Source organism: Typha angustifolia, chromosome 6 (genome assembly GCF_048772165.1).
Source record: "Typha angustifolia cultivar Huaian chromosome 6, ASM4877216v1, whole genome shotgun sequence".
NCBI classification, from domain to species: domain Eukaryota; kingdom Viridiplantae; phylum Streptophyta; class Magnoliopsida; order Poales; family Typhaceae; genus Typha; species Typha angustifolia.
In genome coordinates, this window is record NC_133244.1 from 9,248,834 (window position 1) to 9,276,210 (window position 27,377).

At 41.5% G+C, this 27,377-nt stretch overlaps 7 protein-coding genes across 9 annotated transcripts; 4 read left to right on the forward strand and 3 right to left on the reverse strand.

Moving 5' to 3' along the window:
• The first annotated feature begins 657 nt into the window (after positions 1–657).
• On the forward strand, positions 658–4,395 carry LOC140761271 (probable protein phosphatase 2C 68). The gene is made up of 4 exons (XM_073098535.1): positions 658–1,291; positions 1,609–1,935; positions 2,403–2,508; positions 3,943–4,395. The coding sequence occupies exons 1-4, from the start codon at positions 800–802 to the stop codon at positions 4,254–4,256; spliced, it is 1,239 nt and encodes a 412-aa protein (XP_072954636.1). The 5' UTR covers positions 658–799; the 3' UTR covers positions 4,257–4,395.
• Positions 4,396–5,077: 682 nt separating this feature from the next.
• LOC140761488 (uncharacterized) lies at positions 5,078–6,421 on the forward strand. Its single transcript, XM_073098839.1, has 3 exons — positions 5,078–5,375; positions 5,599–5,672; positions 5,748–6,421. Exons 1-3 carry the CDS (start codon positions 5,286–5,288, stop codon positions 6,160–6,162), a joined length of 579 nt encoding a protein of 192 aa, XP_072954940.1. The 5' UTR covers positions 5,078–5,285; the 3' UTR covers positions 6,163–6,421.
• Positions 6,422–7,650: 1,229 nt separating this feature from the next.
• On the reverse strand, positions 7,651–9,429 carry LOC140761336 (uncharacterized). Its single transcript, XM_073098615.1, has 3 exons — positions 9,054–9,429; positions 8,512–8,612; positions 7,651–8,434 (listed from the first exon to the last, which is right to left on the reverse strand). Exons 1-3 carry the CDS (start codon positions 9,252–9,254, stop codon positions 7,798–7,800), a joined length of 939 nt encoding a protein of 312 aa, XP_072954716.1. The 5' UTR covers positions 9,255–9,429; the 3' UTR covers positions 7,651–7,797.
• Positions 9,430–10,251: 822 nt separating this feature from the next.
• LOC140760996 (calmodulin-binding receptor-like cytoplasmic kinase 2) lies at positions 10,252–14,027 on the reverse strand. The gene is made up of 6 exons (XM_073098146.1): positions 13,153–14,027; positions 12,473–12,732; positions 12,198–12,366; positions 11,943–12,032; positions 11,309–11,607; positions 10,252–10,808 (listed from the first exon to the last, which is right to left on the reverse strand). Exons 1-6 carry the CDS (start codon positions 13,385–13,387, stop codon positions 10,548–10,550), a joined length of 1,314 nt encoding a protein of 437 aa, XP_072954247.1. The 5' UTR covers positions 13,388–14,027; the 3' UTR covers positions 10,252–10,547.
• A 246-nt stretch (positions 14,028–14,273) lies between these two features.
• Positions 14,274–17,139, reverse strand: LOC140760997 (uncharacterized). 3 transcript variants are annotated; one of them, XM_073098149.1, is made up of 8 exons: positions 16,853–17,139; positions 16,001–16,047; positions 15,664–15,869; positions 15,093–15,243; positions 14,868–14,995; positions 14,689–14,751; positions 14,532–14,600; positions 14,274–14,450 (listed from the first exon to the last, which is right to left on the reverse strand). In XM_073098149.1, the coding sequence occupies exons 3-8, from the start codon at positions 15,850–15,852 to the stop codon at positions 14,373–14,375; spliced, it is 678 nt and encodes a 225-aa protein (XP_072954250.1). In that variant the 5' UTR covers positions 15,853–15,869; positions 16,001–16,047; positions 16,853–17,139; the 3' UTR covers positions 14,274–14,372. The 3 variants fall into 3 exon arrangements, with proteins under 3 accessions (XP_072954250.1, XP_072954248.1, XP_072954249.1); XM_073098147.1 differs by having other exon boundaries at positions 14,274–14,456; XM_073098148.1 differs by lacking the exon at positions 16,001–16,047 and having other exon boundaries at positions 14,274–14,456.
• Positions 17,140–17,861: 722 nt separating this feature from the next.
• LOC140761251 (uncharacterized) lies at positions 17,862–19,877 on the forward strand. The gene is made up of 2 exons (XM_073098513.1): positions 17,862–18,063; positions 18,265–19,877. Exon 2 carries the CDS (start codon positions 18,423–18,425, stop codon positions 19,764–19,766), a length of 1,344 nt encoding a protein of 447 aa, XP_072954614.1. The 5' UTR covers positions 17,862–18,063; positions 18,265–18,422; the 3' UTR covers positions 19,767–19,877.
• Positions 19,878–21,809: 1,932 nt separating this feature from the next.
• On the forward strand, positions 21,810–26,001 carry LOC140760950 (AT-rich interactive domain-containing protein 2-like). Its single transcript, XM_073098066.1, has 2 exons — positions 21,810–22,984; positions 24,722–26,001. The coding sequence occupies exons 1-2, from the start codon at positions 22,142–22,144 to the stop codon at positions 25,598–25,600; spliced, it is 1,722 nt and encodes a 573-aa protein (XP_072954167.1). The 5' UTR covers positions 21,810–22,141; the 3' UTR covers positions 25,601–26,001.
• The last annotated feature ends 1,376 nt before the right edge of the window (positions 26,002–27,377 follow it).

The window sequence follows — 27,377 nt, forward strand, 5'->3', positions numbered from 1 at the left end:
GTGGTGGTGGGGGGGGGGGGCCACGCTCTTGTACCCCTGCCGCGGCCGTGGATGGCTCCTATGGCAAGCGTGTCGCACACCGTCACGTTTGGGCTGGGCCTAAAGTGTACGGTCGGATACGTCTCATCGCTCACTTTTGATAGCCCTCTCAGAATTTTTTGAGCTAATCACGAGAGGTAATAAAAGATTAATTGTGAAACACATCAGAGACGGACGCTACGCTACAAGTCTCTTCCCTATATAAGATTTTCTCTCATATAATATTCGTTACGTAACATACTAATCTCTCCTCCTCTCTTGACTTGAAAAGCACCGAGTTTCGAAGGGGTTTTCCGATAATATCACCAGGACAAGGTGTTTCCTGCAAAATGGCACCATAGTGCTAGGAGCACCGCGGCGCTAGAACTCGCCTCGGGTGAGATTACCACGCGCGAGCAGCCCCCTCAGATAGAATGACGCGTACCCACATACACGTGTCATGACCTCAAGACGTCGTAGTCGACAGGGGACAGGTCGGGCAGGCATAGGACTTGCCCGGCGTAGAGTTGTTTGCCCGAGCTCCTTCCACGAGGAAAACAACATAGCCGAAATTTTGGAACAATTTTTCCGATTCAAATTTTAAAATCCCCAGTTTAATTATATTTACCTCTTCCTTCCCCTCCTCCTTTATTATATAAGAAAACGCCTCTGCGGAATAGAAAGGCCTTGGGCGTTCTCTCGTCACGACACCACTCCCATCGGTAATGATGAACGGAGGAGATCTAGCGGAATCTCGACATCCGACGAATTGGACCCTTTGATGGCGGATGTGAAACTAACGATGATCGAGGGCCAGGGCAAATCCTCGGCGGAATGCCGCGAGAGGATCGAGATGCGGAGCCTCGCCGCCGATAACCCTAGGCGGTGGGAGAAGAGGCGGGAGCGGGAGGTCGCGAATCCTGAGGTGTGCGGCGAGAAGAGGAGCCGCAAATCCGGATCCGATCCGCCGCCTCCTCCTTCTCCGCCTTCACCACCGGAGCAAGTGCCGCCACCGGCTACTAACGCGGGGACACGATCGACTACTTTGCCGGTATTATCCTTCAGCGAAGAAGGGGGATCGCCGGATCCTGCGATTCCTTCGGTCTCCGGTTCGTCGTCGGGTAGACCGCCGGTCGCGTTCGGCTTGGTGTCGCTCCCCGGCCGGTCTAGGGTTATGGAAGACGCCGTCTCCGTCCGTCCGGGCTTCTTCTGCCGGCAAGACGGCTCGCCGCTGGACTTCTTCGCCGTCTTCGACGGCCACGGCGGCTGTCACGTAAATCTTATCTTCTAAACATATCTGGACTTTCCTTTTTCTAGTAACAGAGCATTATTACGCAGTTTCTTAATTTTTTGATGAAAATGATTAGAAATTTGAAGCATGTAACGGTTTTGCCTCGTAGCAAAAGATCCTAATTCAATCTCGCGGGCTCCTTTTCATCTAATTTTGAAATAGTTTTTTTTATGCGAACTTGTGGTACTGAAAGGCTGCTCCAAGTACATTTGATATTGATCGAACGGTGGAGTTTCTCTGACCTCTGCCATAGAAGACACTAGCCGTCCATTTTTGACCAGATGTTATGATCATCGCAGGTGTCGGCTCTGTGCAAGGAGCGGATGCACGTGCTGCTCTCGGAGGAGCTCGCAAGGCAGTCTGATTCGCCGGAGGACACGTGGAGGGCGGCAGTGGCGCGTGGCTTCGCCCGCATGGACGAGCTTGCTCTCGCGGCTTGCGCATGCGGATGCGTGGGCCCTCCGCCGTGCGCCTGTGATCGGTCGGGGTTCAAGTCCGACATCGTGGGGTCCACCGCGGTGGTCGCAATGGTCGCGTGTGACCGCATCCTCGTCGCCAACTGCGGTGACTCCCGAGCAGTGCTCAGCCGCGATGGCGAAGCCATCCCCCTCTCCGACGACCACAAGGTAATCAAACGCATAGTGGCACTAACTGTAAATTTAACCCAAAACCAATCCTTGTTTCCTCTCCTCCCCCTGGGACCGCTCTCCTACCCATCTTTGCCTCGGCCACGTGGTCGCGTGTGCCTAGAAATTTGAACGGAGAGATTCGATTACGTAATGATCTCCCCGTCCGAGCCGGACACGTGTAATGCTGACCTAACACGTGGCAAGATCGGACGGATCTTAATTCGGTGATCTCACCCTTTGGGGTCCCCCATTGAGTCCCAAGAAGGGCGACGGCGACCTGAGAAATCGCCACGCGTCGTTCTCTCGTTGGTAAAAGAGAGATGTTGCCTTTGTGGCTGTAAGAATGAGGTTGGCAAATTCGCGTCCACCTTTTGACTGTTGTATGCTGCGACGACCCGCAACAAAAGACGATGGATGGATGAGTTACATGCGACGATGTATGTATTTCTTTTTTTTTTTTACAGCCGGATCGGCCGGATGAGCTGGCGAGGATTGAGGCGGCCGGGGGGCGGGTGATATTTGTGAACGGAGCTCGCGTCCATGGGATCCTCGCCATGTCACGTGCGCTAGGTACGCTTCTCTCGACCCCATGCATGCGTCTCTTAAACCATCCGAATGCTTGCAATTTTCTTAATAAAGTTTTCAATGGGTTTGGTTTCCGTATTGCTAAAACTGGTTGGTTGTTTACATTTTGGCCCTTTGTTGGGTAATGTGCTACATAATTGATTCGCCTACTGTATTGATTACCTTGCATGTGGAACGAACGTTGGGTTGGTAGTTCACATGATAAGTCTATACTTTAGTCCCTATTTGTAGAAAAAGAGAAAGAACTGTTGTGCAATGTTGGGCTATTTAAGGACTTCATTGCTGACGTGACTTGCAGGCATTAGCACCTTTATTTAACAGTAAATAGAAAGATTAGATCCTCTATTATTAAGATTAAACTTGCTTCTTCTCCTCTTCCCACTTTCTTCGATATCCTAAGCAAGGAGCACCTGCCCACTTCTTTTCCTTCTCAAGTTGCATTCTTCTTTATAGAGCTTCCAGCTTGTCGAAACTGTAGATTGTAGATGATAGACCACAAAAGTCACATCTTTAACTACCTTGAGTGATGAAGTTGAGTTCAACTGGCCAGTATAGTTGAATTGCTTTACCAGCGAAAAAAGGGATATCCCATATGGCTGGTCTGCCTTGTTGGGCCTAAAATCATCTATAAATTGGTGATCAATGTGGAACAACAATTTCGGTGGTCTCCTCGCTGATGGGGAATTTTGATGCATCATGCATGATATGAAGACATGTCACAAGCTGCACCAATTTATCATCTGAAGCACACCCAATTTCACAAGTAGACATTTCTATAAGCACTATAAAGTTCATAAAGAATGGAGTCAGTTAGGAGATGAAGTCAAATTGTTTTGTTCTCCGTGGCTGATTGCGTAGAGCAAGAGGTTGTTTAGCTCGATGATAAATATTTCTACCTGGATTTTGATTTGTGAGAGTATGAATTATTCCTTCATCAGAACTAGCTGTAATAATGTGATGAACAAAACTACGATGGAGATGGTTCACTTTTTTACAAAACTACGATGAATTATATCCTGTAGTGTCTTGATGGTAACATCCTACAGTTCTTATTCTTGCGTAATTGTTGATCCCAACAGGTTGGTTATCTAATATAATGAATTTGCATATGATATTGAGGAATAAAGAAGTACAGGCATGAATGTTGATAGCACCTATCTTAGTGTGAATATTTTGCTTTTGTCAAGTAAATCGAAGAAATATACATATTTATAGGATATCCAGTTTTCAACTATCCAACAAAATTGATGAACTCCTCAATCGATATATTCGAAATGCTGAGGAAAGTCATATTTGTCTGCTACTAATATTTTAAACTGGTGAAATGATATGTATTTACCTTCTCTAGTAATCTTTGTTTCGTCTTGAACTTTAAATTAGCCAAGACCATTTATATGTTGATTTGCAATCTCTATACAGGGGACAAATACTTGAAGCCTGAAGTTATATCCGATCCCGATATAAAAATAGTGGAGAGAACCAATAAAGACGAATGTCTCATTATTGCGAGCGACGGCTTATGGGATGTCATACCGAACGATCTGGCGTGCAATGTCGCTCGACGCTGCTTGGAGGAATCTGAGAATGCAGTAGCTGCCCTAGATGAGGAGCTGGTGCAAGAATCTGACCCAAGATGCTCTCTTGCAGCAACATTGCTAGCTAGGCTTGCACTTGGGAGGATGAGTGCTGACAATATTAGTGTTATAGTGGTTGATTTGAGAAGAAGGGTATAGAAAGGTAGGATGATGCATCTCAAAAGTTTGTTTTCTTTTCTTTAACTTGGAGTGTCGTCTATATGTATCTTGGAAGAGATCAAAGGGAAAATGTACAGATAATAAGGTAAATTTATGCAAAGCAAGAAGATTTCTCTCTCTCTCTCTCTCTCTCTCTCTCTCTCTCTCTCTCTCTCTCTCTCTCTCTCTCTCTATATATATATATATATATATATATACTCCGGGGACAGCTCGAAGAACTTATTCCCGGAGAAAGAGAAGAAACAGAAACTAGAAGACGAATGAAAGATGGAAAAGAGATTACTTTCAGCTATCTGTTGTAATTTTTGTATGAGAATTTGATCTGGACTTAAACTTAGAAATTATTACAAGCAGTTATTAATATTGATATTAATGTACGATGGATATTTTTACTTCTATTACTTCAAAAATATTTCGAGTTACTAGTGATTTCGAGAATATTTATTACTTAAAAATTAAAATATTTAAAAATGTTTCTCATTTGAGTCTATAATGTGGTTCCCTTCTATTTCTACCTTGACAATAATAGAAAAAAACTCACTGAGTTGTTATACTGTTTTAATTAATTTAATTTAATTTAATTTATTTATATAAAATATGGAGTCGAATAATAAATATTTATATGGTAGCAGGTGAATGAATAATTGATATAAAACAGCCAGTGTTTTTAATAAATTTTTATATTCCGATAATTGGCTCAATATTTTGTTCTAACAATTGAGCTCAGCCCTGATGCAGGAATTCGCTGCAGTCAGGATGCTTGGCAGCTTCTAATTTGCGGGAAAATATAATTTAAAAATGCTTACCAATTAGGGACTGGCAAGCCCTGTAACGCAACAAATTCCTCCAACCCGAACAAACTAACAGGGGATCTTTTCCAATTGAAAGAAGAAGGCCCAAATACTCTCAGTAGAATACCAATCGATGAGCAGTAGACACCAAAGAAAGAGCGAGAAAATTTAGAGAGACAACGAGGAGAAAGCAAACGATCTCGTAAGGCGTCGAGCCATGAGGATCCGAAAGCGCGCGACCACCATCCCGATTGCTCCGCCGCCGTCTTCCTCCTCTCTCCCGCACGTGCGGAATGCGAGCTCCGAGGTGAAAAAAAAAAAACCCCCACGAAACCCACTACCACAACCCTATGGTTCGGGTTCTTTGGATCGTCTTCTTGTACCCCGGTTCTGAATATTTTTCGAATTTTGTGGCATATTCGCGACATGGGTCTTCTTGATTCTATCCTTATGAGTCAAAGAGAAGGGGAATCGAACCCTATTTGGTGGTACTCTGAACTGCTTACGAGCCGTTTGTTGTTTTGCTGCAGAAGAGATTAGAGCCGACAGAAGAAGGCGAGGAGAGGTTAAAGGTAAAGGAGAGCTTTGTGGGTTCTCGGAACAGGTAGGGTGGATGCCAAAGAAGGCGATATATTCCTCTTATTCTACAGATTTGAAGCTATCTGTCGTTGTTTTGTAGCTCTGTGGAGGGATCGAAGCCAGAGGCCGAGGAATCCATGATTGCTTGCAAGCGGAACGATGGGAAGGGGTGGAGATGCAAGAGAGCAGCGGCTTCAGGGAGCGGCCTCTGCGAGCACCATCTCTCTCAGTCCCTCGCGCATAGAAGGCGGCCGTCTCCTTCTCCCAGAGCAGGTGCTCGTAAAGGTGAGGAGTGGGAGAACAAGACTAAGAAGAAGAGGAAGGAGGAAGTCCAGGAGGAGGAGGAGGAGGACAAGAGCAATGCCGGTTACTGCGGGGAGGAGGGCTTCTTCTACTACTACGATGGGTTTGGGCCAAGTCGCTCGCGGAGCACGAGAAGAGCTGGGAGACATGAAGACTCCTCCTCCAAGGATCCCATTGATGGTGATGGTGGTGATGGAGGTGGATGCGCATGAATGTGAATGCTCTCTTTCCAAGGTCTCTCTCTCTCTCTCTCTCTCACACACACACACACACACACACACACACAGATGAAAGGTATTATAGAACTATAGATATAGCTGTACAGGTTAAAGTGGAAGGGAAGAAAAGGAGGAAATGAGCAACTTTTGATCCCTTTTTTCTCATCATAGCCATGAAATTTTGGTCGTGAAAGGTTTTGACCTGTAAATTTGACAATGTCATTTGGATGTTGAGGTAAATACACAGATGTTAGTATGGGGATTAGTAGTATCTCTCTGCCTTTTACTTTCAATGCTCGTATATATATAATAATAATAATAATAATAATAATAATAATAATAATAATAATAATAATAATAATAATAATAATAATAATGAATAAGAAGCTTGGAGTAAAAATTGTGATGAGCATGAAGAACACGAGCCATAAGGTGGTAAGGCATGTAAAAGGCTATACTTTTTATTATAAGAACCTATACTCATCCAAAGCTTTTCTGATGTTATTATTATTTTATTTTTGTGTGTGGAGTTTTTGGGAGAAAAAGGATAAGAAAAGAAGGAAAAAAGAAAAGAAAAATTGAATAAAGGTGGTGGTAATGTTACGTTTTCATAAGAAAAGCAATTGAAAGCATATGTGACAACCTCCTTTTGTTTTATCAGACTGAGCCCACCTAGTGGACTGGACAATGGACCAGTGTCTCCAGACATGATCAACTATGCTCCGTTTCAATTCAACAACTTTTAGCGCATTTGCTCCCAATCACTCCATATGGAAATGATTTGGAACTATTTGGTGCCACAAGGAATCGAAGTGGGACACACCCCTCTCAAACCTGTGGACCCTCTGCCAACTACTTACTTCCTCTTCTATTTTTCTCATATTGGATAAAAAAGATAAAGTTGAGTGTGATAGGCTCTTATTCTCTCGTTAACTCTTTTACCCATCTACAATTCACATTAATGATCTCTTTTGTCCTTACTGATGTTGGATTTTATTCATAATTCCTATATCACTTGTATGAAAAAAAAAAAGAAGAAAGAAGAAGAAAGCTTTTTCTTAATTTTACGCACTAATTGTAGTTGAGAAATAGCACCTGATAAGACACGTATGAGATAATTTATTCTCCGAATAATAATTATTCACTGCATGGGAGATGGGATCGACAGAGTGGTGCGACTTGCAGTTTCACGGCTGTGCCCTATTAATGCTCCATTGCGTACATTTTCTCTGACATTAATTTTAGGCAGTAAACTTATTCAGGATTGGCTAACAAAATTTTACCAAGGAATTTAAGACTTAAAAGGTCAGTATAGATCTGGTCCATTGCTGAACCGGAGACGGATTATTTATGAGAACCGGTTCACCATCTTATCTGGATGAACCGGGTTCGATATATCCTTTGCTTGCAGTAGTAGTTGCAACGTAGCTATTTTTACCGGGGGCTTCATGATAAGACCTAACGATCTAAACGAACAGGAGATTTCCATTTTAAGACATCGGTAGAAGATGTAATCCATGCAATCTTCCTGTTTACAAACTGCAGCTCGCAGCAAAACTAAAATACAACAACAACAGCAGCAGCAGCAGCAGCAGCAACGACCAACAAGAGGTAGAGAGGTTAATAATATCACAATAAAGACTTGAGAGATCGAGCTTTCACAGGCTTCCTTCCTCTCTTCCTACGATTCCTCATCGTATCGTCATCGTCATCGTCATCGTCATCGCTTCCGTCGGAGTCCATTCCGTCATCCTCACCATTGCTTTCCTCGTCGCCACCTGCGACTGCAACGCTATCTTCATACGTATCCCGAGCTCCTGAGTTGTTTCGGCCGACTTCTTCTTCTTCTTCCTCCTCCTCCTCCTCTTCTTGCTCATTACCGACGCTTTCACCACCACCGTTATCGCCACGGCTTCCACCCCTCCTCTTCCCCCGCCATGGGCCGAAGCCAGAATAATAATAGTAGTATAAGTTAGTGCTGGCGTCGTCATCACCCACCTTCTTCTTCCTACTCTTAGCATCCGCTCCAGCTCGCGACGTACTCGCCTTACTAGCACCGTAGTTGGTGCTATAAGAGCGGAGCTGCGCGAGATGATACTGGCAAAGAGAGTGGGGGTGGTGCGCCGGCCGCTTGCAGTGCCATCCCTTGCCGTCCGTCTTCTTGCAGATCGAGACGGTATCTACCGCAGATACCTTGCTCTCTTCTACCTCCTTCTTCGCAACCTTTTTCTTCTTCTCTATCTTCTTCTTCGTCTTCTTCTCTTCTCTATCCTTCCCAGTGCTAAAGTAAGAAGACTGCCCTAATGGAGTCATATTATTACAGCTAAAGTAATTAAGGCTTACCTTCTCGCGATAGTAGAGATGGGTACTTCGCCTTCTTCGTCGTCTTCTTGGTCTTGTTCAAGCTTGACGCCATTTCCCATAGTGCCCCCATCTCCATCGTCCTGTCGATAGAAGAAGCGATTTGGAATCCCGCAAGGGTAGCTAAAGCACCAAAAGGGCAGAGGGGCAAAACAGTAAAAAAAAATAGAAACAGTAACAACCCTCGATTGATCGCGATTCGGGGACCGACCGATCTAGGGTTTCTATCTCGCTCTCTTTTATTTTTCCTACTCTTCCCGTCCGCCAATCCTAACCGCCCCTCTACGCCTTAATTGGAAACAAGAAGATTCAAATAAAAAGCATTCGAAACCCAGATCAGATCGCGCCATGCTAATAAATCATCACCAACTTCTTCCATTTTAAGGCTCCCAAAGCAAACCCTAATAATTATAACAGTAGATCGAATACTTCCCTACTAGAAGCGCCGAGGGCTAATCGTATTACGAAGTAGAAGGGAGAGCAAAATAGAAAGGAGAGGTGCGAAGATAGGATGGAAGCCTGACCTGGAGACTGGCGAGCTCGAGATCGGGCATCATGAGGTCCCATGGCGAGCGGTTGAGCTCGCAGATAAGCCCGGAAGTGGAAACGGTTGCGTCCCACGGAGCTGCAGGTGAGGAAGACGACGCCCAGAGCTGGGATTGGGGGCCGGAAGCGTAAGCGGATGCGGAGCCGAGAAGCTTGGAGGCGCACTTCCGGATCCGCATGGGTGAAATGGAAGTCGAAGTAGGAGGAGAGGAAGACGAAGAAGAGATGGAGATGGTGATAGAGAGAGGAGGAGAAGTAGAGGAGAAGGAGATCTAAGGAGGAGGTTGGGGTGGGTTAGGGTTTGGTTGGGGTTTGAGATCGTATACTTTGGTTGGGGGAGAGGAGGAATGGAAAGAGCTCTCTCTTTCTCTCTCCTCTCCTCTCGCTCTATATACGGCTTTTATTAGGTTTGGGATTTTTCTTTTCTTTTTTTTCTTTTTCTCTTTTATTATATTTTAGGAGAACAGGCACGATGGTTGATGAAACTACGATATTTACCCTTCGGAGCTCCGGCCTCGAGGTAGGCTGATGTGGCACTGTGGCCTGTCAGCATTTCGAGCCAACGTACTTACATAACAGCGACAATTTCTTTCCGGTATTTATACTATATATTAAAACTTATAGGCATTATAAAATGATTCACTTGAGAAATAGAAATAGAAATAGAAATAGAAATAAAAATGCGATTTATTTACATATAAAAGTACCAAAGATATGTCCATAATATCCCTACAGAATATTCGAGAAAAATCTAAGATCCAAATGGGATGGGAGTTAATTAACGTTCGCGTTAGTTAGTTAGTTCACTGGACTATTCCTAAGTGGGGTCATAGATGGTGATGGCAAACTCGATAATTTAGAGTTATTCATCCGATCCCAGTCAAAGACGGACCCAAATGTCCGTTAAGATTCGAGCTCTCTGATCATCGGATCATCTCGTGATCTTGAAACATAATCGACCTACCTGTAGGCCTCCTTGGGCTTGGATTGGGCCTGACATTTATAACGTCTATATATATATATATATATATATATATATATATATATATATATATATATTTGTTCATTGCTTTTATCTTTTCCAAGATCTTATCTGTTATAATATTTGGAGCAGCTTTGCTGAAGAGAGTTTGAACATTGAACACAGAAGTCTAGCAAGAAATAAGCAGAATAGTGTCTCAGTTGATATGCAGGATGCGTTTATTTCAAAGCGTATTCTTATTCCACTGTGATACATGAGAAAGCCAAACCAAGTCGAATAATGCTGGAAGGAAAGAAATTTCAAAGAACTTAGTACAAATTTCTACAACAAACTTTGCACCATAAGCCCAAACCTGGGATTCCTTGAAACTTCCCAGGTACTTCATAAATAAGGTATACTATAGGTCTTTGGAGTTTTTGAGCTTCTTTTCAAGGTAAAGTCATCCATCGTGAGAACTTGCAATGTCAGTCAGGACGGCGTCGTCTTTCTATCAATGCAATTTTGGCGAAGGGCTTCTCGGATGATTTGGCTGGTGGAGGGGACTTGAAGGCATGAACTCTTTATAGTCTTTCCTTATGCTCCATAACATTTCTGCACATCTCCTCATACTGGGTCGATTCTTTCTTGTTTGAGCTAAGCACTTCCAGGAAAGCTCAAAAATCTTTTCCACAGCCAAATTAGTTGCTGGAGTTGGTGAAAGGTTTGGGTCCAGTGCTTGAATTGCATTCCCTTCTACAAACTTGTTCATTGCCTGCACATTTAGGCAAGTCATATTAAGTACAGCACTGTGGCAATTGGTACACCACAGAGAAGATAAAATCAACTAGACATTACAAGATAAAGCAAGATGCAACCAAACTTATCAAAAAGACCAAGTCTATAATCACAAACATAAGGTTGAATAACTTGGTCTATCCTCAAACTGCCAATTTGGTGGTTGTGCCTGATATGTTTCAGAGATACGGTAGTGTACTTACCGCAGTTCTTGCTAGAGGAAAGTCAATAAGAAATGATAAACATGAAGCCTTCATTATTTGACACAATTAAGCATAATTACACTACATCAGAAGTATAATATGGTGAAGTTTTTTTTAACTTCACATGTAGTTTAATCTCTGCATGGGAAGGAGACTTTCTGTAATATCCAAACTTTATTCTGTTTGTGAATCCACATAATCCTCATAAGTTTTAGCCTGTCTAATTCCTAGAATTCAACTGAAGAGGAAGGAAATAATGTGGAAATTAACTCACCCATTTTGCTGTTACACGTTCCTTAAGCTCCTTTTTTGGTTCTATAGCGCGCCTCCCAGATACTAGTTCCACTAGCAGGACACCAAATGAGTAGACATCACTCTTCTCTGTGAGCTGATATGTTACCAAATATTGCGGATCAAGATAGCCTGCAGTCCCTTTAACCTGGGTTGAAACATGAGTGGCTCCGTCGTCAGTTGGAGCAAATTTAGCAAACCCAAAATCAGCAACCTTAGCACGGTAGTTTTCTGCTAGGAGTATGTTGGAGGATTTGATGTCCCTATGAATTACAGGATGATCTGCATAAAAGGCAACTTTATAAGTAAGAATACTGAAATTGGAGTGAGAAATTATTCTGGATATTAAAGAACCAGGAGAATACATGAATAGACCAAGGAAATCTTTTACATTCTTTTTATTTCAGTAAAGAAATTCTAGACCTTGGAGTTTTAAGTTTCCAAACCATCAAAAGAAAATATCCAGGTTTCTCATATTGGTATAGGAACGATTGTAAAATCATGCAACTGGAAGTACAGCAAGATTTAATTACATAATTCATTTCATATCCAGGTCTCACATTTTCATTTACGACAAAGCACATATCAGGAACAAACTATAAGAACTTTAGACCTACCTGAATACATATGAAGATATGTAATAGCATGAGCCACATCTATTGCAATATCCAACCGTGTCGCAAAGTCAAGGATTTTTCCATTCAAACCTGAATACAAGGAGCTCATCACATAAAATATTTATGGTAGCAACAGACAGATATATAGTTCTTTCCAGATTAAGGGTGATCTCAATTTTCTTGGTCATGACTAACTTCTTAAGCAACATCTCATATGCCAAGGCAGTAAAAGAAAAGGATTCATAGGTTACTTACAATCGAGGTGTTCTCGGAGATTCCCATTAGAAACATACTCAACAACAATAATCTTCTCTCCCTCATGTTCCAAGAATCCGTAATACCTTACCAAATTCAAATGTTCTATGCGTTGCAAAGTTTGAATCTCATTTTGGAACTCAAGATTCATACGGCTATCGTACATATTCTGGAAAGAAAACCATAGCCCAAGGTCAGAATTAGCCTCAGCAAATTCTATTTTTCCAAGCAAGCATAGAGAGAAGGTATTATATGCCAAAACAATGTCATTTAACCTTCTTAGCACGCTTAATTGCAACAAGAGTGCCGTCACCAAGCTGCCCCTTATAGACTGTCCCTGACCCACCTTGACCAATCTTCAGATTGGGGGAGAAGTTTTTCGTTGCCTTCTGGATATCCGCCATGGTGAATGTCATACTTCCATGTTCCATTTGAGAAGAATTGTTGTGTTCGCTGGCATATAAACCCTTACCAGATTGCCTCATTTCGTTCCGGTAATTGCTTCCGCTGCTATGCGTGCTAATAGAAGGTGTCACTAACAAAAAAATCAACCATAACAGGAAATGAAACTGCATTAAGATGGTCATTATATCCCCATTTGGCAAACCAAGTAACATTAACAGAATCCATAAGATTTGTAGCAAAATGCATCAGTAGATTTCCTCAGTTATTAACTAGGAACCAATTCGAGCTTCATTCAGTTATTAAATTGTGACTCCAAACCACTAGAGAAGCTATAAAAAGAAATTGCCTAAGCACAAATAGCATTTGTTAAAAGAGATATTAAATACTTCCCGACTCCAAACCATCTAAAGCAATAGAAATATCCAATAATGCTCAAAATATGAACCTTAATGGAAATAAAGAATCTGCATTTCCTAAATCACCAACATCTACTTCAATCCGATCTCATAATTAGATGCCCTTTAAAACTCGCGAGCAAAGTTTAACTTACGATGTGTAGGACGGTTGAAATCTTTGAACGAATTTTCGGGCGATCTGACCGACGGGGAGCTGAAGCACGACCGAAACGCCTCGGAGGCGATCCTCACTGGATTCCGGCTGCTCGACGACGACGACGACGAGGTGGAGGACCAAGCCGAGCTCCGGGAGAACTCCGAGCTCGGATCGCTCATCCTGCTGCCAGAGCTATGCTTCCGGCCGCCGAACGGCGATCCATGGCTTCGCATCGTCGCCGGCGAAGGAGCTCGAACTCCAGAATCGAAATTGGCCGATGGAAGAAGAAGAAGAAGAAGAAGAAGAGAATCTTAAGACCCGCGTCTCTTAAACGCGCGCCGGTTGGAGGCTTGTTCAGAGCGGTGCGTGCTAAATCACGCCACGATGCGCACGAAATTGCTGTACGCCAATGGAAGACTCGGAGTGAAGTCAAAGGTAATCAATCTTTCCTTTTATCTTTCCCTCTTTTTCTTTTAAGACAGCTAATGGTCGCTGCGAGGAACCCGAACAAGGTCATTAGTCATTACCTCCTCTCTCGAGTTGACTTTTGACTTGTTATAATATGAGCAGTTCGGTTGGGGACATTTGCAAAAAGATCCCTACATATATTTTTTTATCACCAATGTGAAGAACTTTCTTTGAAGTTTTGAAAGTTTATTACCATCAAATCCTTCGTATACTACGGCTAAGGCTTGCATTACACTCAATCCAACTACTTAAGGGACGACAAGATTGTTGATACTAGGTTGTTACTTCAAGCTATTTCCAACTTTATCAGTAGATGTCATATGATAATTAATTTGTTGACGATGAACACTTCAGAGTAGATTGTGATAAGATGATTAAAAATAGAATAGACTTCAATGCCATCCGATCTGGAACATAACATTTCAGGTAGGTAACTAAGCATTGTTAGAAATCGTTTTCAGTGGATAAAGACTTTCCCTTGCAAAGTTGTCAAACTCATCACAAGCCGTGTCCTTTATGTAACTAAACCAACCTAGTGGTTCAATAAATGAGAGACACCTTTTAGATCATTTGGCTTGTGCTACTCATTCCACTTGATCAGTAGCAATACATTATTTTATAATTGGATTGCTGAGGAATGAAAACTCTATGTGATCAACTCTTTCAAATTTCATACTCGGTAATAAGCATACATTAGATCTCGAGTTCATAGTAGATGTTCTCTACTTCTCATATCATAGGTCTGAACCCTTACTGACAGTATAGAGTCTTCAACTGCTTGGCTCTGTGGATGAAGCCCACAATGACCTGCATCTCATCCAATTGCTTCTGCAACTTGGAGAGGGGAAATAGAGATTGATCACATGCGCGATCAAACTAAAAAAATATCCACGTTTGAAAGGTGGGTACCTGAGAGAGGAAATGATGCTGCACACCATGGACCAGCTGGGCCTTCGATGGATTAGGGTTAATGCTCACCTGTATTGCCGTCCATATTTAATGACGCCTTAGTTTTTAGATATAATTTACATTTACGTGAGATTATGTAACTATAGGAATACATTACCAGCTTGAAATGCCTCCAATATCTCCATAGGGTGGCAGTCCCAAGTTTCGACAAATTTACTCCCTGTCAGTAAGTGACACTGTGTAAGCCATGCTACTGATTAAGTTTCAGCTAGAGTAAAAAACGAGGATCGTCAATTATAGTAAGAACAAAATTTAGGTTTGTGATTTATCATTCACCATTTGAGGCTTGAAACTATGTGAGGGAATGTCTTTGGGTCGGCTTCGGTTAATCGACTTGGCAGAGGTTGTCCATGGTCTTGTATGCCGAAACCTTGATTTTGTCGGTTTGTGAAACTCTATGTTGGCTGTCACGATGAATATTTATGTGAGAAGTGGTTTTACCTGCAAATTGTTGCATTTAGATTTTAATGTCAACACTTAAGTATAAGAACAATAACCTACAGTAGCCAATGTCTTTTTCTCCTGTTTCAGAGCTGCTGCAGAAAGAGTTATCGCAGTCAATAACATCATCTTCAGCTTCATTACCAGTTGGAGGTTCTAAGACACTCAATGCATTCCTCTGCAGCTTCACCTCTACTCCATTCTTAAGGACCTGCAATCCCACATTCAAGACATTTGCATTACTACATATATGAGAAAATAATATAAGGACCAGGACAATTAATAGTAGTAGAGAAGTCACAACCAGAATGAAGTGTATAGATATGCAATGAGATAGGAATGCAGCAGCAAGAGCTCCCAATTTTCTCCTGGACATTCAATTTTGTTTACCCTAGCTAAGACCAAAATTTTCTGATTCACAATAGAAACTACGATCTCATAGTTCTTCGAAGGAAATTTAATTTGGAAACCACCTTGCCACTATTCAGACTAAAGATCATCATAGGATACATTGCCAAATGGATGGAATGCACAAATATGGTTCAGATCAAGGAACCTTACTGTTAATTGAGTCAATGGTCACAACAATGCTGTGCAATAAGCTTTTATCAATAATATAGCTACTACTTACCAGCCAGTGCCAGCCACCAAAACCAACAGCCTTCTTTACGACGCCTTGCAGGCCAACCAACACAGACTTTGTTCTGTTGTTTCCAGTGACAATAACCTTTGTATGCCTTGGGAGCACTGTGAGCTCCTCATCTCCACTTTCTTCTCGAGAAGGAGATAGAATTTGAGATGAACATAGTTCTGCTTCCATCACTGCATGTCTACCACCTGAATTCACCATCCATGAATAATGTACAAACTTCAGTAAAGCAATCACAAGTAAGACTCATTTGTAAAGCAAATATGCTTTGTCTCATGAGTCAGCTACCAATTGGTCACACACTCAGAATGGAGAATACCTGAGTTCTAGCCTTCTAGCTTATTCTAGCATCAAAACTTCAGAAAGCTGCAAATTAATAAAATTTCACAAACTAGTCATATCTAATTGCCCAATATGTTTGGCGGAATCTGGTTATAATGATCATGCATGGAAGGAAATGTCCAAAATCCTCAATCTTCTATGCGATTCCTACTGAAAGCTGGAAACCTTATCTGCAGAGTTTCATAATTTAATGACCCCACACTGAAAAAAAATCAACGAAGTTCACAGATAATAGTGGCAACCTGATCAGGATCAGAGTATCAGACAGCTAAGAAGGGGTGGTACACTTGCCGAAATCGACCTTGCGATGGGGACTCAATCCTAAACATGATCCAGTCTCTGAATCGTACTGGACCAGTTGACACAGCACAGGAAGGACCCACCACCCATAAAATTATTGACCAAATCTACGATGAGTGCAATTGTGCCAACCACTATGATAGCGACTGATCCAAATCCAACACACTAAGGGCAACTCCCAATTCAATCTCAAAGAGCATGCATGAGACTCAAATTTGCTGCGTTAGCATTTTGGTTCTAAAGAATCATAGAGATACAAGAACGAGCAGTTAATTTGGTGAAGGTAGTAGGGTTTAGTTCATGCAACCAAGAATTCAGATCTCTGGTTTCAAATCTGATGCTAAAAAGTTAAGTGAAACAAAAAAGGATGCAATCTTTGAACGCAGACAAAGTTCTAATCAATTGGTATGTAATCAAATCAAGGAAGTCTCTCACCTTTATCTTAGAAAGCTAAAGCTCAAATGCAAACAACCACAGATCTCACCAAACCTTTAGCACAGATCGAACTAAACACCATATTACTCATTACCTTGATCCTCCGATCCGACCAACGAGAGCTACTTAAATGCGACGGTTTCAATCGACGGGAACGCCAAATCCGGGGGACTTACGCCAAAGCCGATCGGATTCTGGGACTCGCAGTTGGCGAAGATCAACGGATCTGACGAAATGGCGGCGCCAAATCGTGGGTTTTAGATCGGATTTGCGGAAATCTATGGAGGTTTTGGAATTAGAGTTAGATTTGGCAGAGAGTGGAGCAGAAAAGAGAACAAAGAGGAGAAAAAGGAAGAGACCACACAGGGTACTGGCTCTAACGTACGCCTTCTCTCTACCTTAGATATTATAATATTAGTTGAGGCGATTATACTTTGCGGAGTTTATTTGCACCCATTTCAAAAGACACCCACAAGACACTCGCACTAACACATGCCATGGCACTAATTTTAAGGCATGGGTTTCCAAGTTACGTCGTGTTTGTTAGTAATTATAGTGTAGGACTTCTAAGAGTTCTTTTTAATCACTTTTAAAATAAAATCTTCCGTGTGGACTTGCGGGCTATTAATACGGCTGACTTGCACGTGCATCGGCACATGGTTGGGACTTATAATAATATAAGAAAAGGAAGGGCATTCTGGTCACTTGATTCCATATTTTTTCTTGTCGGGTTTACACCTAGAAAGATAAATTTTACTACGTTTCGGTCCCTCAATCACGATACGTCAACTAGCTTTAACTACGAGGCTATTTTCGTCATTTTAGTCAGGCTAGAATTTACTGCTACAGTGAGGCAGCTTATAACGGCTCCCTAATAGATTCCGTGCGTCGTGACACGTGTCATTTAATTATCTACCTCCTCCTCCGGACAGTATCCAAGGTACAGTTCGGCTCCATAGCCACTTGCCTTTGCCAAGATTACCCTTCGGCTAAACTGAGAAGACTTGATCGATCGGACGGTCGGAGTTACTTCCCAATTGAACCGTTACGAGGGTATCGTGGTCAACAAGCTAGTAGTGCCATTTTTCGTGATCAAACATCAACAGTTTGCGATATTATTGTGGGATTTTATGTTTTCGTCCTAAGAGGAGATCATTGCATCGATGCGGGTCTTTGTTCTAGGGTTTCGAAGAGGGGCGAGGTAAAGCTGCGATTTTGGGCTTCTCGGCACCGAATTCGTGAGAGATTCCATCGAATTCGGCGATTTGGGTTCGCTTGTTGCTCTGTCATTCTTGGCCAAAATCGGTACTTGAGCTCTGCTTCCTTTCTGGATCCCTTGCATCCCTCTCTCTTTCTCGAATTCGCCCAGGAAATTTGAGAAATTTAGCCTCCTTTTTCTTTGGATTTTTCATGATTTTTTGGCCTCTTGCTTTTCTTTAGTTCCACTGTTTCAGATTTCTCGTAATGTCGTCAATTACATCATCCTAGGGTTTACTTTTCCCATAGTTTGTGGCTGTTGATGCCTTTTGGAGGAGAAAAGCTTGATCTCGGTGTTATTAGATGCTGAAAGCTTGTTGCTTTCGGATATTTTGGGTTCAAAAGCCCCCTTCTGCTAGAATCCCCTCAAAGAAAGCTTGTTGTTTTCTTTCACTTTCAAGTTAAAAATGGACCCAGTTGACCCAAAGAATGGCAGCTTTGCCAGGTGTAGTAAGCACCCATCTCAGTTCTTTACTGGTTTCTGTTCTTATTGTTTGGTTGAAAAGTTATCAAGTGTTGGTTCTTCTGATACAAGCTCGAACACGGCAAGCAGCTCGCAGAGTGAGATAGTAGAGACCACTCCTGATGGAGAAAAGAAGCCTTGTCAGATTAGTGCAAGGAAAACTCTGCTTTCATTGTTCCAGATGGATGATAACAAGAGAAATGTTACAAATGTTTGGTCTTCGGGTGGTGTTGAATGTGCTAAAATTCTTCATCTCGAGGTGAATTCTGATAGGAAGGCAAAAGATTCCTTGAGTCATAATGATGCTGCTGGCATTGTTGGATCTGATTCTCATGGTGAAAGGAAGCTGAAAGGAAGAGGCATTTCATTTCGGTGGAGTTCAGTGCTATCAAGAAGAGGATTGAGATATAGGACAGGAGATGATCATAAAAGCAACCAATCGATGGATAAGGTCTTGCATGATGAAGTTGAAAATAAACAGTTGGAGAGAAAGCCTAGTCTCAGGATGTATTATTGTGACTGGATGGCGTGCTGTGAGTCAAGCAGAAGTTCATGGGAACTTCCAAGGCATTCATGGGATGGTTCAATGGTGAGCAGGGCACTATCGTGCTCCTGTGCCTGTCTTGAAGCACAGCAGGATGACCTTAGAAGGACAAGAGGAAGCATGCGTGAGGAGCCCATGAGTGGAACTCTTGAAAAGGTCTGTAATGGCAATGCTAACGGTGGGACTTCAGCAGATGAGAGATCCTTATCATCAGAAGGCAGTAGTTTGGGGAGTCTTTTCAGAGACGGGACTCATGACGAACCCCACCCAGAAGTGGCTGTTTCAGATTTTGGTAGGAGAAAATCGCGCGGATGGAGCAAGGTATGGGACCGGAGTATAACTAGTCCACTCGGTGATTTCATAAAGAAAGGTGAGAACGTTTTGGAGAGGTCTCTGTCCGAATCTTGGAAGGGCACTCGGAAGAGCAAAAAGATAGGGACCATGAAAGCCGACGGGCAAATGCAGGTTAAAAAGAATGGCCTCGCTCCTGCTAGAGAGAACCCGTGTGCACAACGAAGAATAAATGCTGCTAATGGGCATACGCAGAATCTCAGGCCCGATTTGGCAAAGAAGAGAGAATGCATGTTCGGTAGAAGCCGGACCGTTCATTACTCCTCGCCTGCAAACTTGGATAACGGACTTCTGCGCTTCTATCTCACTCCTTTGAGAAGCAGCAGAAGTACAAACAAGGGGAGGAGGAAAGGTTCACACTCATTTGCCAAAGGTCTCTTTGGCCTTCACTGAATACAAAGCATTGTGCTTATTCTCATTGCTTGTTGTTGGAAGTGCTAAATGAGTCTGCTGTAATTTCTTTGCAGTTTCCATGATAAATGCTGATTGTCATAGCTTTTCACATATCAGCTAAGCCAACACACAGAATCTAAGTTGAAATCTGCAGATTAGTACAATTTTATACAGACTAGTTATTACTTTACTTCGTTCCTAATGACTTCTATAAAGATTAAAGTAATTGTATTTTTAATATGCTTTCTATATATATATATATTTTTAAAAAAGAGAGAGAAAAAAGACATAAAAATGAACTTGTACAGTTCATACCTGCCATTCCCGCGACTCACCGAGCTTTTGAGCACCGAGTAGGCGGGGATAGTAGCCGTTGCGGTCGTACGCAGATTAGCTGTGTGGTGCAACAGCGTACATAATTTTCCCGACCAGAGACGTTTATTTTCCCACGTCAGCGAGCCAGCGGCGGTATGCTGTCGCGGCGGACTAAAATCGAAAGATGGTTGGGAGCGCGGGACCGAAAAGGGTAATTTGCAAATAAGCCCCTGTTCTATTAATAATTATACAAACTCGACCTGAGGATAATTAGCAAGAGGAATAGTAATTTTTTAGTTAAGAATACTTAGGAGAGACATATAATAAAAAAATAATAAAAAATAAAATAGTTAAATTCGACAGTCTATCCGACTGAATTAGTCTAGATACAACCTATGCCGGGTTCGAGCCAGGTTAAAATATGGGCTTGGATAGGTTTTAATTTGAATCTTTAATTTTTGTCTCCAGTCTTCTTCTCTATTTTCACTTTGTTTTTCTTATCTTTTCTAAATGTATTTTAATTTTTGTGACGTAATTAATGGGGATATATTTTAGTAGGAGGAGATCTTTTCATAAGTATTGTCACGGAATATTTTAGCAAATTGCTCAATTAATGATGATCACGATTCATGAGGGGCTTATAAAGTCGTCTGAAGAGAGATGTCTTTCGTGGGCCCACTTACAAATAGAATGTGTAGAAAGACCGGAATTAGCACATTGTTTCCTATTAGTAATTATATTGTGAGTGCCAATGGGCATAGCTTGATGAAGATGGACAAAGAAAATTAATTATTTGTGTTAAAAAATATTCTAACCAACAAATTGTAGGTTTGCAAGTTGCAACCACTTTTTTTTTTTTTTTTTGGATAAAAGTTACAACTAGTGACACAAGTGGCGGGAGTGCTCATCGGGTCGGCTTGAGCCTGATTTGGGCTTAAAATCTAATGGATATTGAGCTAAACTTTGGCTGTCACTAAAGTCGGGCTAGGGTTCTATTTTGGCCGAACTTGAGGTTGCAAGCTTGAGCTCGATCTTTGTCTGACTTGTTTATAGGATTAGATTAGGGGTGACCTAGTTTTGTTTGGGCTGAACAAGAAGAGAAGAAAGAAAGAAACATAAGAAGGGGAAGCAAAGAAAAAAGAGACTTGAAATGTAAGGAAAGTAAAGAGGATGAGGAGGTAAAGAAGGGATGGAAAGTAGAGAAGAGTGGGCTAGGGCCCTAGGCCAATTCTCCTCTAACAACTGCATATATATTACAACATTCAATAATTTTATTGATGAACTTATTATACTAAACTAAGTCAATTTAATAGTCAAACACACTGAATAAGAAATTTAAAAATGAGACATTCTGGTAGTAGCATGAATTCTTTAATTAATTATCGAAGGTTTAGTTCGGATCAATTCCTTTGGATATGTAAAAGCATATTGTTAGATGTGTTATAATGTATCAATTACATGTATCCAATGATTATAATCGTGTTCGAAATCAAATATTAGAGACTCTAAAAAATTTAGAGCGAGCAATCATACCAGTAACTCGACACAAACTAGACGAGTATTCGAACGAATCCAAACGAGGATGACTTGCACCAAACCCTCTCTCCACTACCAATTGAGCTCTAAACCAATCCATTGGAAGAAGATGTAGAAATTTCCCTAACTAGCCACTTGGTACAACTATATCCCATTAGCCTCCCCCATCCCCTTCCAAAACCTAGGGTTTCGTGCTTGTCTAATGAACATCAAAACCCTAAAACATAAACAATTTTTTGTTTTGAAGAAAAGAAAAGGATAATTCAACACAATCAAATATAAACACAACCCTACTTCCTCAATCCTCATCACCAAAATTTTTGCCCTAGCTAGCTAGCTTAGTGCTCAGAGAAACCCTTCTCTCTTTCCAAGGGCCTGAAAGAAAAAATGCCCACCTCAACAACCCTTTTATTTTCTTCTTAAAACTCCAAAAAATCGGAAAGCCATGGCCTGCTTCAGATGGGCTACGTCGCCGCCTTGACCTCCTCTTCCTCCTCCTCCTGCAACCCTACCTCTTCTCCTCCATGGCCGGATGGTCTCTTCCCAGGGGCTTCCCGAATCTCGACGTCGTCGACATCCTCAGCAAGCTCCAGAGCGCCGGCTTCTGCTCCGATGTCGAGATACCCACAGCTGAGCTCACAGGGGAGAAGCTGGGTCCTCTCTTTGATCAAGTCTTGTCCGTCTTCTTGAAGGAGATCTATCAGACGGGAGAGATCCGGCCGCTCCCACCCTTGCTCGGTGACGGGCAACCCGTGGATTTGTTCAAGCTCTATTGGGTGGTGCGGGAGAAGGGCGGGTACGATTCGGTTTCTGAGAACCGGCGGTGGGTGGCGGTGTCGGAGGCGATCGGCTTCGGCTCGGAACTCGGGTCTTCGATAAAGTTGGTTTACGCTAAGTACCTCGCCACGTTGGATCGATGGTTTCAGCAAGTTCTGGACAAGAAGGCAGGCGGAGATCGGGTTTGTCGGAAGAATGATAGTGGTCAGAAGAAGAAGGATTGTAAAGTAACATCTCCGAGTTCGAAGAAGGATCAGTTCTTGACGCCGGTTAGAGAAAACAAGCGAAGGCTGCAGCTTGACAATGGTAGCATTAGTAATGGGCATGCCGCGTCCTTGGACAAGGCGTTTGCGAATGGAGGGTCTCATCTCAAAAGGAAGAGAGAGTCTCTGGTAGGAATGCTGAATTGGGTGAGGAATTTAGCGAAGAATGTTGGCGATCCTTCTATTGTCGGGAAGCTTTTTCTGTCAGATGGAGCGAAGAGTAAATCGCATGTAGTTGCTGAAAACATTGCCCTGGCGCTTATGGCGAGGCAGGCAATGTTTGTCAAACAAATTCCTAACACGAGCCCTCTTGGCTCTCTTGAGCAGGTAGTTGATTTCTAACACTTTTGCCTGCAATTGTTCTTTCCTTATGAGTTGTTGTATTTTCATCATTGCGTTGCATGAACTAGTACCACAGGGAGATGACCTCTAATGGATCGAGATTTTCTGACTACAAGGCAATTGATCTGTGTATGAATGTCAATCTTTTCTTTTCAGTTTGATTAGTAATTGAGTTAGCCAAGTTTAGTTTGAGTATTTTAGGTTAAGGGTTGTCCACATGAAATCCAATTAGATGTTATATTTGCTATTAGATTAGGATCTTTCCTAGAAATTGATTATAAGGATGGATTTAATTCTAATTAGAATTATATCTTTTAGCTTTTCTGGTGACTTTTGGATATCGAGTTTCAGATAAAGCTGGGACAAACTAATAGATTTGATGGAAATCAGTTGAAACAGGACAAAAATAGTTGAAGCTGGATTGAACCACTTAAACTAGCTAAAGTGCCAGAACTACTGAAATTGCCAACAGTGAAACTGCTGAAACTGGACTGTAGCTTCCTAACTGTTTTGGCAGAACTAAAGCTTTTCATTCTTTTTGATGATCTAAATATTTTCGAAGCATTATGAAGTTCTTGGTTTGGTATTCTTTTCCAATGTAATTGTCAATGTATCATTTGAAGACTGTGCAAGTATCTTGGTTATCTCATGGTCAAACTTTTTTTTTTTTCCTTCAATAGTCTTTCTTTCACTCTGGGAGCTTCTATTCTAAGTGCCTCAAATCTCAAATTGAATGCTGCAAACTATCCTTTCTTTTCTTAATCAGATTGGATTATTTATTGTTTTTTGGTTATATGGGTAAAGTTTATATGTCATGAGACGGCGGGTGACCATACTTCTTGACTGATTGTATGCCTGATCAACTCTATGGAATTGTATTACCGTGTTATTGCACCTTTGAGTAGATTATGTTTCGCTGCTTAAAGTGGGTAGTCGGTAACAACTCAAGGTGCTTGTAGCCTAGTACTTGCATACAAATACAACAGGCTGTAACAGATGCCTTTTCTTAAAGCTTGATTTCACATTCATCAGTACCTAAGGCCATGCTTTAAGATGGGTCTTTTTCTTAGTTATTTCCCTTTGGTTCCTTCCGTTTTGCCAGCATTCATTTGGTGAAAAATCTAGATCTTCTACTTATTGGATTTCTTCTGAAAAAAAAAATTATGGGAACTAATACCTCTCTTAAATGGTGCCCCTGTGATCATCAAGTCCTACATTCTGTTTCATGTTAATTAACATGAATCAATTTATTTCCATTTGGCTCTTCTTGGGTTATCCCCTTCATCAACAAATAGTTGTGATAGGTTTCCTCGTTGTTCCTATCAAAATCATCTTCAGTCTTTCTTGATCTGTTATTTAGAGGCGAGACCCACCTGGGTCGATAAAGAGAGATAGACCAATCCTCCGGATGTTTGTTCAAATCCCCCGGAACAGCAATTATAATCCCAGGAGGGGACAAAAGTTTATAAAGGCAAAGAGCCGCCGATTGGAGTGGAGACTACTAAGCCTTTCAGCCTCTTGTAACAGCTTTTAACAGTGATATGCATTTTTTATTTTGTAAATCCTCTGTATGAGCTTTTTTATTTTTGTACATTTGTCAATCTTCTACCTATGTTTTATCATTTTGGGTTAGGAGTTCTACACGATAATATCCAACATTTCCCCATAAGTCTTAGTGGTTGAGGCTACAAAGTTATATAATTATTCCCGTCATTCTTGCAGAATGGGCAGAATATACATCATTTTAATAATGTAGGTCCTAGCAGTGCAAGTCAACAGACCAAGGGGAAAACAAGATACAGCCAGAGACTGCAATCTTTGACCAAGCAATCTAATTCCGGTTTTTGTTCAGAAAAATCAGCAGCTGATGATGAAATGGGCGACAAATCTTCAACTGTTACGGGAAGGGGAAGCACTGACATTGATGATTTGGTTGGCTGGTTACCTGTAGATCAGCAACAGAAGGTTCGTATTGGACCTTCTTTTCAAGTAAAGGTGCCAGATTGGAGTGGTAAATCTTCTGTAAGTTGTAGTGATCCTGACTCTTTGAAATGGTTAGGCACACGAATATGGCCTCCAGAAAATCAAGAAAATAGAGCTTCAGTTAGTTATGACACTATTGGAAAGGGTAGGGAAGATGAGTGTATGTGTACACGTCCAGGTTCTGTAGATTGTGTGAGATTTCATGTGGCAGAGAAGAGGTTTCGATTAAAACGTGAACTGGGTTCAGCTTTTTATGCTTGGGGATTTGATCGCATGGGTGAGGAAGTTGCACTCTCATGGACAGAAGAAGAGGAACGGAAGTTCAAGGCCATTGTTCGCCTTAATCCACCATCTTTAGAGAAGAATTACTGGGATCAGCTCTATCGTTGCTTTCCTTCTAAGAGCAGAAAGAAACTAGTTAGCTATTATTTCAATGTGTTTCTGCTTGGAAGACGGAGTTACCAGAATCGGGTGACTCCGAGCAACATTGACAGTGATGATGAGGAGACAGAGTTTGGCTTCTTATGCTACCCTTTTGGTCATGGTGCAGTTAGATTTTGTGATTCCAAGTCTACTGTTTGTGTTCATAATACACAGTGTGTGGATTTAGATGACTAGCAATGAATTGCAATCACTGATGGTGATTGAACTTGGAAATTTTGTTTGGTTTACAGTGACAAATTTAGCCTGAGATGATTGGTCTCGATATCCAAGTATGGCCATGATGATCAAAACTTTAGAAACTCCGATCTCTTTGCACGGGGCGATGAGGAATTTGAGGCCACCAACAGTTTTGCTGGTATTGGTTGGCATTTTGCTGAATAGAGCAAGAACTTGCTAATTGTTCGGGTGGAACAGCCAAGGAGGAACTAGCTGACAGTTGGATGCGAAGCAATGTAGTCTACATCTTGTTACAGAGCTTGTGCTTCCATGAAACAGACCTTTACTGGCTTTGCCAGCATACTGTCATCATCATTTTAACAGTGGTATTCTGCCAAAGATTCTCAATTTCCTTGACATATCTTACATCCTATTGAAAAGAGTGGTATGGAAAAAACATATAGATGGAGGTACCTATAAAACTGACGGCAATTATTTTATATTAAACAATTTCATATTTATCTTTTATTTTTCAGATAGGAGTAACTCACGGGGCTGTCAGACTCTCAACACACTTGATATGTCCACATATGTGTGAGGATGAGCTATCCTCCAATACGAAAAAAAAAAGGAAAAAAGAAACATTGTGCCCAGTGCAACAGGTATTGTGATTCGATATTCTTTTATTAAGAGAAATGGACATTTAAATCGGTTCTGCTGAAATTTAAATCTGGCACACTCGTATGCGATTCGATTTTATTATGATTAGACTGTGATTAAGAGTTCGTGGTGGTTTCGGCACCCTCAACCTCAAACTGGACATTGATCGTACCGTTGTGTCGGTACCTCAGAAGTAAAGAAGAGGGTAGCTGGGGTTTGGTTCCTATTTGTGACAGTATATTATATAGAAAATTACAGGAGATGCAATGCAAGATGCATAAGATAATGTTGACTTGGTAGGCCCCAAGTTAGGATGATTTGGTAGCCTCTTTCAGCCTTTTGTAAATCTGAGTAATATGATCTATTAAGTAAATATCATGCTAGTCTACTCTTCAAAATCCTAATCGTAACCTTATCCCATATCCAGGTAAGTGTAAATCTCTTCTCTCTTCACTGTTTGTAACTTAAACTGCCTAAGTTGATAACTTAAGTATGATCGCGGAGTAAATCTGACATAGTCTCTTCACGAAATTGAAGATGAAATAAGATCTTCTACATTTGTAAACTAGCCTTAGAATTTTATCTTAGCCTCCTGAAGCAGAATCTCAAATCTTTTTCCACGGCGGACAAAATTTCTATCTGAGTGTTTGAGGAATAAATTTCTTTGCAGAATCTATATTTCTCTTAGAGCTGGAAATTGATGTGAAAGAAAGTGGTGCTCCCACTTTAGTTTCTTCATCAACAGTAGCTATTCTTGTTGTGTAAATTGTGATGGAAACTTATTGCTATGTGTTGGTGGCTTATGCTAAATGGATAGTAGTGTCCTGCGAGAGAGCCAATAATTTGCTGGACTGACTTGCTATCACAGTTCAGAGATGTGGGGCCTTCTCTATTTGGTCATTTCTAGGACATCCTTTTATTCCTCATGGAGAGTTTGAAGATCTGCTGAAGAATTTAATACAAGATAATTTCATCTATCCCTTCCTTAAATATGTAAAATTATTTAACTTTTATTTTAGAGGAAAAGTTAAGGTAAGAAGATCATCTTAACGGTCAAAATATTAAAAGAAAATTAAAAAAAAATAAATGAGTCTATATAAAAATGAGTTATAGTTTAGGATCGAAGTTTAATTAA